Genomic DNA, 11602 nt, shown 5'->3' on the forward strand with positions numbered 1-11602 from the left:
GCTGAGAAGTTAGTGGTGAACGTTGCCATCAGATAGGCCACGTCCTCTTTTTGTAGCACTGACAATATATATATATATATATATATATATATATATATATATATATATATATATATATATATATATATATCTACTGCTTGGTACCACTCCTAAAAGGGTGCTTTAGCTAAAAATTAGAAGGCAAGACATGTCACAGAACCCAGGGGATAAAGTTATTTACTAACGGTTAAAAAACGTGTTAATATGTTCGTAATTATGTTCAAACGTGTAATTATGTTCAAAAAAATTTGACTTTAAGAAATGTATACCAACTTTATAATATTGCTGTTATGAAAGGAGCCGTTCATAAGCTCTACTTTCTTACCACACACACTTCATAAACCTGAATTTGTGCATGTGCAACGACATAGGTTTCCGATAGAAAACCAAGTAGCAAATTAGAGCATGGCTCTGACGTGTTGGAAAACTTCCTAAATTTCGTCCTGTGAAATGTGTGTAATGTTCAGAGAAACATTTTACAACTGTATTTTACCTATACTGTGAATCAAATGTTCGAGGATAAGATCATGCATACAAATCAGGCATGTTGTTGTAGATCCCCATGACATACTGCTGAATTGCTTTGGATGAATTAGTGGTTCAATTTTAACTTTAAACTATTAGCAACCTCACTCGGAGCAGTCGGATAACCCCTTGCAAAAATTGCATAATAAGCAATAAACTTGCAGCAGCAAAAATTGATTGCACCCACAAAACTTTCTCAAACACAATAAAAATACCACACTTGGAGCAGTCGGATAACTCCTTGGGCGAGCTGCCTTCGATTACGTTGGTCGATAGCGCTAATGGGCCAAGGAAATGTTTTCTGCTCTATGCACCAATTGTTTGCACCCACAAAACTTTCTCAAACACAATAAAAATACCACACTTGGAGCAGTCGGATAACTCCTTGGTCGAGCTGCCTTCGATTACGTTGGTCGATAGCGCTAATGGGCCAAGGAAGTGTTTTCTGCTCTATGCACCAATTTTTGCATTCTCAAACACAATAAAAATACCACACTTGGAGCAGTCGGATAACTCCTTGGGCGAGCTGCCTTCGATTACGTTGGTCGATAGCGCTAATGGGCCAAGGAAGTGTTTTCTGCTCTATGCACCAATTGTTTGCACCCACAAAACTTTCTCAAACACAATAAAAATACCACACTTGGAGCAGTCGGATAACTCCTTGGGCGAGCTGCCTTCGATTACGTTGGTCGATAGCGCTAATGGGCCAAGGAAGTGTTTTCTGCTCTATGCACCAATTGTTTGCACCCACAAAACTTTCTCAAACACAATAAAAATACCACTCTTGGAGCAGTCGGATAACTCCTTGGGCGAGCTGCCTTCGATTACGTTGGTCGATAGCGCTAATGGGCCAAGGAAGTGTTTTCTGCTCTATGCACCAATTATTTGTACCCACAAAACTTTCTCAAACACAATAAAAATACCACACTTGGAGCAGTTGGATAACTCCTTGGGCGAGCTGCCTTCGATTACGTTGGTCGATAGCGCTAATGGGCCAAGGAAGTGTTTTCTGCTCTATGCACCAATTGTTTGCACCCACAAAACTTTCTCAAACACAATAAAAATACCACACTTGGAGCAGTCGGATAACTCCTTGGGCGAGCTGCCTTCGATTACGTTGGTCGATAGCGCTAATGGGCCAAGGAAGTGTTTTCTGCTCTATGCACCAATTGTTTGCACCCACAAAACTTTCTCAAACACAATAAAAATACCACACTTGGAGCAGTCGGATAACTCCTTGGGCGAGCTGCCTTCGATTACGTTGGTCGATAGCGCTAATGGGCCAAGGAAGTGTTTTCTGCTCTATGCACCAATTGTTTGCACCCACAAAACTTTCTCAAACACAATAAAAATACCACACTTGGAGCAGTTGGATAACTCCTTGGGCGAGCTGCCTTCGATTACGTTGGTCGATAGCGCTAATGGGCCAAGGAAGTGTTTTCTGCTCTATGCACCAATTGTTTGCACCCACAAAACTTTCTCAAACACAATAAAAATACCACACTTGGAGCAGTCGGATAACTCCTTGGGCGAGCTGCCTTCGATTACGTTGGTCGATAGCGCTAATGGGCCAAGGAAGTGTTTTCTGCTCTATGCACCAATTTTTGCACCCACAAAACTTTCTCAAACACAATAAAAATACCACACTTGGAGCAGTCGGATAACTCCTTGGGCGAGCTGCCTTCGATTACGTTGGTCGATAGCGCTAATGGGCCAAGGAAGTGTTTTCTGCTCTATGCACCAATTGTTTGCACCCACAAAACTTTCTCAAACACAGTAAAAATACCACACTTGGAGCAGTCGGATAACTCCTTGGGCGAGCTGCCTTCGATTACGTTGGTCGATAGCGCTAATGGGCCAAGGAAGTGTTTTCTGCTCTATGCACCAATTGTTTGCACCCACAAAACTTTCTCAAACACAATAAAAATACCACACTTGGAGCAGTCGGATAACTCCTTGGGCGAGCTGCCTTCGATTACGTTGGTCGATAGCGCTAATGGGCCAAGGAAGTGTTTTCTGCTCTATGCACCAATTTTTGCATTCTCAAAGACAATAAAAATACCACACTTGGAGCAGTCGGATAACTCCTTGGGCGAGCTGCCTTCGATTACGTTGGTCGATAGCGCTAATGGGCCAAGGAAGTGTTTTCTGCTCTATGCACCAATTGTTTGCACCCACAAAACTTTCTCAAACACAATAAAAATACCACACTTGGAGCAGTCGGATAACTCCTTGGGCGAGCTGCCTTCGATTACGTTGGTCGATAGCGCTAATGGGCCAAGGAAGTGTTTTCTGCTCTATGCACCAATTGTTTGCACCCACAAAACTTTCTCAAACACAATAAAAATACCACACTTGGAGCAGTCGGATAACTCCTTGGGCGAGCTGCCTTCGATTACGTTGGTCGATAGCGCTAATGGGCCAAGGAAGTGTTTTCTGCTCTATGCACCAATTGTTTGCACCCACAAAACTTTCTCAAACACAATAAAAATACCACACTTGGAGCAGTCGGATAACTCCTTGGGCGAGCTGCCTTCGATTACGTTGGTCGTTAGCGCTAATGGGCCAAGGAAGTGTTTTCTGCTCTATGCACCAATTACTTGTACCCACAAAACTTTCTCAAACACAATAAAAATACCACACTTGGAGCAGTTGGATAACTCCTTGGGCGAGCTGCCTTCGATTACGTTGGTCGATAGCGCTAATGGGCCAAGGAAGTGTTTTCTGCTCTATGCACCAATTGTTTGCACCCACAAAACTTTCTCAAACACAATAAAAATACCACACTTGGAGCAGTCGGATAACTCCTTGGGCGAGCTGCCTTCGATTACGTTGGTCGATAGCGCTAATGGGCCAAGGAAGTGTTTTCTGCTCTATGCACCAATTGTTTGCACCCACAAAACTTTCTCAAACACAATAAAAATACCACACTTGGAGCAGTCGGATAACTCCTTGGGCGAGCTGCCTTCGATTACGTTGGTCGATAGCGCTAATGGGCCAAGGAAGTGTTTTCTGCTCTATGCACCAATTACTTGTACCCACAAAACTTTCTCAAACACAATAAAAATACCACACTTGGAGCAGTTGGATAACTCCTTGGGCGAGCTGCCTTCGATTACGTTGGTCGATAGCGCTAATGGGCCAAGGAAGTGTTTTCTGCTCTATGCACCAATTGTTTGCACCCACAAAACTTTCTCAAACACAATAAAAATACCACACTTGGAGCAGTCGGATAACTCCTTGGGCGAGCTGCCTTCGATTACGTTGGTCGATAGCGCTAATGGGCCAAGGAAGTGTTTTCTGCTCTATGCACCAATTGTTTGCACCCACAAAACTTTCTCAAACACAATAAAAATACCACACTTGGAGCAGTCGGATAACTCCTTGGGCGAGCTGCCTTCGATTACGTTGGTCGATAGCGCTAATGGGCCAAGGAAGTGTTTTCTGCTCTATGCACCAATTGTTTGCACCCACAAAACTTTCTCAAACACAATAAAAATACCACACTTGGAGCAGTCGGATAACTCCTTGGGCGAGCTGCCTTCGATTACGTTGGTCGATAGCGCTAATTGGCCAAGGAAGTGTTTTCTGCTCTATGCACAAATTGTTTGCACCCACAAGACTTGCCCACACCTACTTGATTATAATTCAATAATATTATTTCAAGAAGGGTTCAAGGAACCGCTAGGCCAAAACCGCAACTGACACAAGAGCATAATACATTGATTTATTCCAAATTTACTGTTTGAACGAGAAAGACAGACCATTACCAGACACTTTAGAACTGTATTAATGTAGCACACCTTCTTACACTAATCTCAGTGCCATAATTTATTTTGCTATGCTTGCTTGTTTCAATCATCATAGAATATTTATCTTAGAATAAAAGTAAATTTATAATTTCTATAGGAGGAAACTACGAAATCACAGGCTTAATACTTAATAATATTATTTTATTGTATCAAAAAATTATAAGGAAACTCATCTTTTTCATTTTTCATGAAAATGTGGCTGTTTGAGAAAAAGAATCTGTTTTGGATTGAGAGATGTCAAATTTGAAGCAAAATTTAGCTAGTCAAGAGTCAAAATGTTGAGATGTGCTCAAAAATGGCCTTTCAAATAGTTTCTAAAGTACTCTTCTTTGCGCAAGGGTAAGTCCATGTTTATTTATAACTTAAAACCGCATTGCGGAGAAGTAAGGTATATTGTGCAAAAAATAATTTAGTTCTTTCTTTTTGCACCGAATGTATGTAAGCCGTCTCCCAATCTTATAGGATCACCTTGTCCGATTTGGTCACTCCTGGAAAAAAAACAACAAACACAAAAAACACATACGTGATTTTGTTTGTGGTAAAAATTTTTAATTCCGCATTTTGGCATATAGGATCTTGAAACTTGAAAATAGGGTTATTTGATGTGCTGAATATGATGGTGTGATTTCCATTTAGATAACCTGTTTTGGTTGCTTTTCAAACAGTTCGTGGTAACGAACTGTAGTAAGGAGCGATCCGGCTCAATAGTAACCAAAACTCTAAAAAATTTAATTTTGATATAAATAGCTACATCAAAAGAATTGCATTTTAATGCTGATTTTAAATATATAAGTTTCATCAAGTTTAGTCTTAGCCATCAAAAGTTACGAGCCTGAGAAAATTTGCCTTATTTAGGAAAATAGGGGAAAACACCCCCTAAAAGTCGTAGGATCTTAACGAAAATGACACCATCAGATTCAGCGTATCAGAGAACCCTACTGTAGAAGTTTCAAGCTCCTATCTACAAAAATGTGGAATTTTGCATTTTTTGCCAGAAGACAAATCACGGGTGCGTGTTTATTTGTTTGTTTTTTTGTTTGTTTTTTTTTTTCCCAGGGGTCATCGTATCGACCAAGTGGTCCTAGAATGTCGCAAGAGGGCTCATTCTAACGGAAATGAAAAGTTCTAGTGCCCTTTTTAAGTGACCAAAAAAATTGGAGGGCATCTAGGCCCCCTCCCACGCTCATTTTTTTCCCAAAGTCAACGGATCAAAATTTTGAGATAGCCATTTTGTTGAGCATAGTCGAAAATCTTAATAACTATGTTTTTGGGGATGACTTACTCCCCCATAGTCCCTGGGGGAGGGGTTGCAAGTTACAAACTTCAACCAGTGTTTACATATAATAATGGTTATTGGGAAGTGTACAGACGTTTTCAGGGGGATTTTTTTGGTTTTGGGGGTAGGGTTGAGGGAGGGGGCTATGTGGGAGGATCTTTCTTGGAGAAATATGCCATGGGGGAAAAAAATTCAATGAAAAGGGCGCAGGATTTTCTAGCATTACTATAAAAAAAAAAAAAACAATGAAAAAATAAACATGAAAACGTTTTTTCAAATGAAAGTAAGGAATAGCATTGAAATTTAAAACATGAACTGTCAATTCCTTTTTGTGTAAATAAAAAAAAAACAATTGAAAATCAGGAGCAGCATTAAAAGTAAAAACGAACAGGAACTATACCGCATATAAGGGGGGGGGGGGTCATACTTTGTTCTTTATATTGCTCCTAGATACCTTTCTATTTATGCTAGTGCTTTTAGTCCTTTTGAAAGAGCTTTTTATTCTAATGAACTCCCTCATATATGGCCTAATTTCCCACTATTTTCAGTTTAGGGATGCTCCTTACTTTCAGTCGAAAAAACTATTATTGAGTTTCTGATTATTTTTTAAATAATTCTGGTAAATCTGATTTTCCCTTCATGAAAAATTCACTTTGTTCATGGGAAACTTGTCCTTGAAAAGTTCTCTAATGTAAACTAACCCCCCCCCCCCGTAAAATTCCCCATGGACAATTCTATCCTCTTAAAATTTCATCAGACTAGTTCATGCTTTCATTTGAAAAAAAAAATAATTTCAAACACTATGTTTGGGGAAGCTTTAAGCAGGGATCTAACCTTGATAATGTCATAACAACTCAAATAAAACCGTAAATAACAATTAGAAGAGACCAAAGGAAACTGCCTAGGATCCAAGGAACCGCCAAGGAAACTGGCTGATTAGACCTAAGATGGAACCGGGGAAGAAAAAAAAACTTTAAGTTTGATTTCTTTTGTACTTAAAGATTAAATCAGATATAGCACTTTGGTTCAGGTTGAGTCAACCACACTCTTATAGTGTTATAATTTTTTTCGTAGGAAAACGTGAAGCAAAGATTAGTCGATTAATCCCAATTTTACAGAAGAGATAAGCGGCTACAAAAAGGTTATTGAGTTACGCTACCTTTCTCTGTCAATGGCACATCAGTGTACTTTTGCCCCCCCCCCCTTCTCCTCAGACAGATCAGTATAATATTAGGGAAATATATGAAACAGTATTTAAACATTTTGATGAAGGAACTTCGGTAGAAAGATAATAAGAAATGACTATAAGAAAAAAACATTTTATTTTGTTAATTCGTTAGTGTTTAATTTTACTCTGACATATCATCTCAGAATGTGACAGTCCTTACTGCTTCTCCTAGATTATACTTCCCTAAATTTCAAATTATTTGTATTTTACTTTAAAAGGAATAGAAACGATAGTCTTCTTTATGATAATTTCTGTCTATATACCCTTAAGCAAAAATACATCTTAGTCGAAAAAAAAACAATAAAGAGAACACTTAGATTATAATTTTACGGTTTAGTCTTTATTGTCTTTGTTAGTCTTTGTTGTGAAACTTTTTGCAAAATAAAATGTATATTTTGGGGGAGAGGGTTTGGGTTTCCTTTTAAGTTCTGTCTTTGCCTAAGTACAAGTATATGAAAACTTCAGTGGTTAACTTGTTTGAGCTATTTATAGATTTTTTGCATGGGCTAAGGAGCAATTTGATCTGTTCGTCTGATTTTTTTCGCTCTACTTTCATTATAATCATTTTTTCTTGAAAGTCTTTTCACATGGGCTCAAATGAACTTAATTATTCAAATAGTTTTCATGTAAGCAGCAGAGAAAATACTAAATGTAAGCCCAAATATAGAATCAGAATAATATTAAACCGCTAATCAAGATTTGTGGATGCCAAGTCGCCAGAAAATTTGATTCTGGGAAAGTGTTTTTTAATATTGAGCAATTAATTAATTAATGACATTATTTTCAGGAAATTGGGATTCGAAAAGATCCTAGAAGATTAATGGACAGAACGAATGAAGGAAGAAATAATGCATAATCATGGCTGAAGGTTTTGAAGGATTGTAGTGTCAAACTATTCTCTGAAATTTTATAAGTTGCATATTTTTAATGATGTCTTTTGCTTAGCTGCAGCCTAAGATAAGTTAAAGAAGCTGTGGTGTTTTTTGCCTTTGTATTATGTGTAAATCTCTATTCTAGTTTCGAATCATTAGGTTAAAGATAAACCTTCAAACGGGACAATCAAATTAGGTAGCTATATGCACAAAATTGGGATATTTTTCATCTTAACAACAGTAAATTCGTTCAATGAAATAAGTTGGTTTAATGCTTCGTAAAAGCTGCCATCAATAAGTGTTTTTTTAAATATAAATACTTTTTCAATATTCAGTAACAAAGTCAGATTACAAATCATGGGTTGAAACAAAGAAATTCTGCCCAATATTTTTGAGTTTGAATTCTCGACACAGTGGGAATTAAAAAGAGAATATATTGTGTATATGCCCAGTATTTAAATAAAACTTAGATCTAACAAAAAACTTGTAGCATTCAATTGAAATAGCCAATGCTATACATTCTCTATTGAACTAACCTATTGCTCATAAGATAATTGCTTTGCTTCGGGCCATTTGCTTGTTTTGTTTAATTATATTAATAAAACCATCTTTCTCTCTCTCTAAAAAAAAAAAAATGATGGCTGTCAAAGTAAATGTTCCGAAATACGTGTTCCAAAAAACGCATAGTTCATTCTTTGTTTTGTTGATAGATAATTCCATCTATCATCCGTTGATGCGTCGTTCCTAGGCTTTAAAGAGCGAAGGCTGAGAAAGGGAAAGAAAGCTGAGAAATTTCCTCACACCCGTAGCTTTTGACGAATAAATTCCGTTTTTAAATTTCCATTGCTATTGGGCTGAGTCGCTCTTTCTTGATAATGGATTACATATATTTTGGAAATGAATATTCAACTGAATCACAAATGTGCCCTGAAACTTAAATGCTCTATATAAGCTTTAGATATTTTTAAACTAATTGTATATATCAAAATACCCTCGATAACAGTTTTGACTTTAATGTTTAAAATTTTAATCCAAATTCTCTTTTTTGTGGGAGTATAAAGTGCAAAAAATGACAAATTTGATATGACATTTTGTTATCTAAAAATGATTAAATCTTAATATTTTGCTGGAATGAGCTCTATCTTGACATCCTAAAACAAATATTACCATTATGATCACTCGAAGAAACAGCTAAAAAAACGGTTGCATATCTTTAAGCATCTTTGTTGGGAAGATAAACAATTTATATCGTAAGTGTGCATTATATTCAAGGCCTTTCCTAACAAACCTATTGTTTATCAACAAAATACGATTTGAAATAATAAAACATTTTACTAGTCCTTTGTTTTCTAAAGTTATCTGATCAAAATTTTGAGAGAGCGGTAATAACTACTGTGGGGAGTAAAAATAACCCCCCCAAGCCACAGGGAGACGCCTGTAAGCTATGAAATGTATTCAATCTGTACGCATAGTATTTGTTATAGAGGAGTATACACACTTTTTGAGAGGGGGATTTTGTGCCTAGGGTGGGTTTCTTTGGTAGAATTTTTAATGGAGAGGGAAATTTCTGGGGGAGGGGGTTTTCCATGGAAAATTCTACATGGGGCGATCTGATAGAATTACTGTTCGAAATTATTTTTAATTGTCATAATCTCTTTCCAAAGTCAGATTTTTACTGAAGATGGTTCAGGAAAAATTATTCTGAGGCTATTTTCATTTTGGATTTCCAGAAAAACCATTTTACGGAAAGAGAGGATTTCAGAAGCTATTGAGGAAATTATTGGAAATTAGTATTTTCAAATGACAGCATGCTAAGGAGTATTTTTCAAGCTGAATTGACCGCAAGAAAATTTACGGGGGCGAGTTTCTTACTGTCTGGAGGGGGTTTTACGGGAATTAGTTTACATGGTAGAAATTCCTACGCATGAGTTTCCTGTGAGAAGGAAATATTTAAGAAGAGTGAACCAAATCTACGGGCGTTATTTAAAAATGATCAGAATAAAAAAACAAACAGATTTTTTAACTGAAAGTAAAGATCATTAAAACTCAAATGAACAGGATTTACTTTTGTATATGAAGGGAATACCCCCCTCCTCAATACTGTTATTTACGCTGAAGTTTGACTGTCCAAATTTCTTAAGAACAGCTGCATAAACATTGGTCGTTTGAATAGAAAAGGAAGCATTTCGTAAAGTCCTTAAAGCTTTAGCGTAAAGAGCAAGGCATTGTGGAGGGAAGCGACTCCTTCATAAACAGTTTCTGTTTGTTTTGAATTTTAATTTTGCTCCTTACTTTCCAAAAAAGACTTCTTCAGTTAATATCCGTTACAATTATTGTTTTGTAGGAATAAAAGGTACAAAAAATTACAAATTTGTTATTTAAAAATGACTAATTTTTAAGATTCTGATGGAATGAACTCCATCTTGACATTCTAAAACAAATAGGTTTTACCGTTATAATCACTTAAAGAAACGCGTAAAAAACGGTTGCATATCCCTAAGTATCTTTGCAGGGAAGAATATACAATCTGTATCTTAACTACGTATTGTATTTAAGGCCTTTCCGACATCTTTAAGCTATGAAATTTGTAAGATCTACGTATATAATTTGTTTTTGGGAAGCATAGACACTTTCGGAGCGGGATATTTTGTGGTTGGGGCGAGTTTCTGTGGTAGAATTTTTCATGGAGAGTGAAATTTCTGGGGGAAAATTCTGTAGGAATTTCTACCTGGGGCGATTTAAAAGAATTAAAAAATACGATTTTTTTTAACTATAAGTAAAGATCTTTAAAACAAATGAACATAATTTATTTTGTATATGAAGGGGCTGCCGCCCCCCCTCAATACGTTGCTATGTACGCTAATTTGACTGTCACAATTTTTTAAGAACAACTACTGAAACACGGGTCGCTTAATTAGAAAAGAAGTTTTTTTTTAAAGCACTTAAAAGCTTTAACGTAAAGAGCAAGGTACGGAAAAGGAGAATAAACCCTTCATAAACAATAATTTCTGTTCATTTCAAGTTTTAATGGTGTTCCTTACTTTCAGAAAAAAAAAACCTTCATATAATATCCATTACATTAATGCATGGCTTAGTGTTTTTACACATTAAGTGCCATTTTTCATGCCTGATCAACATCCACAGGTTTGTATTCTTTCAAGAAAAATAATATCTCAAGCGCCATTTGGAGAGCAGAAGGGTATATAATCTCAAAAAATAAAACCCTTCTTGCTTCTCATTTTAGTCAAGATATCTGTAATAATAAATGTAATAATAATTTTTGACAAGTCACTACAGACAGAGCATCATATTAAATATGATCTAAATCATTTTTGAAACTCATAAATTTTAGTCTTCATCTAACAAATCAAATGACTAAATTGTAATTGAAAATATATCTTTCATTTTATGAAACCAGCTTTTAAGCTTCCTAGAGGGTTTCTAAATTATTTCTGGCCTGTATTATTATTATTACATAAGTCATTTCATGAATCAAGTGTCCTATACTTGGTTGTATCTTTTGCTTTGTTTATTATTTCGATTTTTTATCAAAACTACAGAATAGGGTTGGATTTCAAGTGAAATTTTTTAGCCGAAGTATGACCCTCGAGGCTTTACGATAATTTGTTAAATGTCCGTTAGTGTTGATATTATAGGACTATAAATCTTTCATTTTCTTTAAGGCTACAAAATGTTTGCAGCTGCAACGAATCCAAGGACCAAAGATAACGGAAGTATTCTCTGTACCAGATCAGAAAATTTAATCTGTGAGTAAAAGAAGAAAAGACTGTGTATTTTATAAAACAGTCTCTTGTTTCTAATAAAGTTTATCGATTCAATGCTTCTTTTA

General features: G+C 36.4%; 1 protein-coding gene across 1 annotated transcript; it reads left to right on the plus strand.

Moving 5' to 3' along the window:
• Positions 1 to 2139: 2139 nt before the first annotated feature.
• On the plus strand, positions 2140 to 11591 carry LOC136043554 (uncharacterized; the record flags this gene model as incomplete). Its single annotated transcript, XM_065728470.1, has 2 exons — positions 2140 to 4715; positions 7668 to 11591. A coding segment is annotated over one exon (2130 nt), but the record flags the coding sequence as incomplete, so codon positions are not given.
• Positions 11592 to 11602: the final 11 nt, after the last annotated feature.

This window comes from Artemia franciscana, unplaced genomic scaffold, assembly GCF_032884065.1.
Source record: "Artemia franciscana unplaced genomic scaffold, ASM3288406v1 Scaffold_7167, whole genome shotgun sequence".
NCBI lineage: Eukaryota > Metazoa > Arthropoda > Branchiopoda > Anostraca > Artemiidae > Artemia > Artemia franciscana.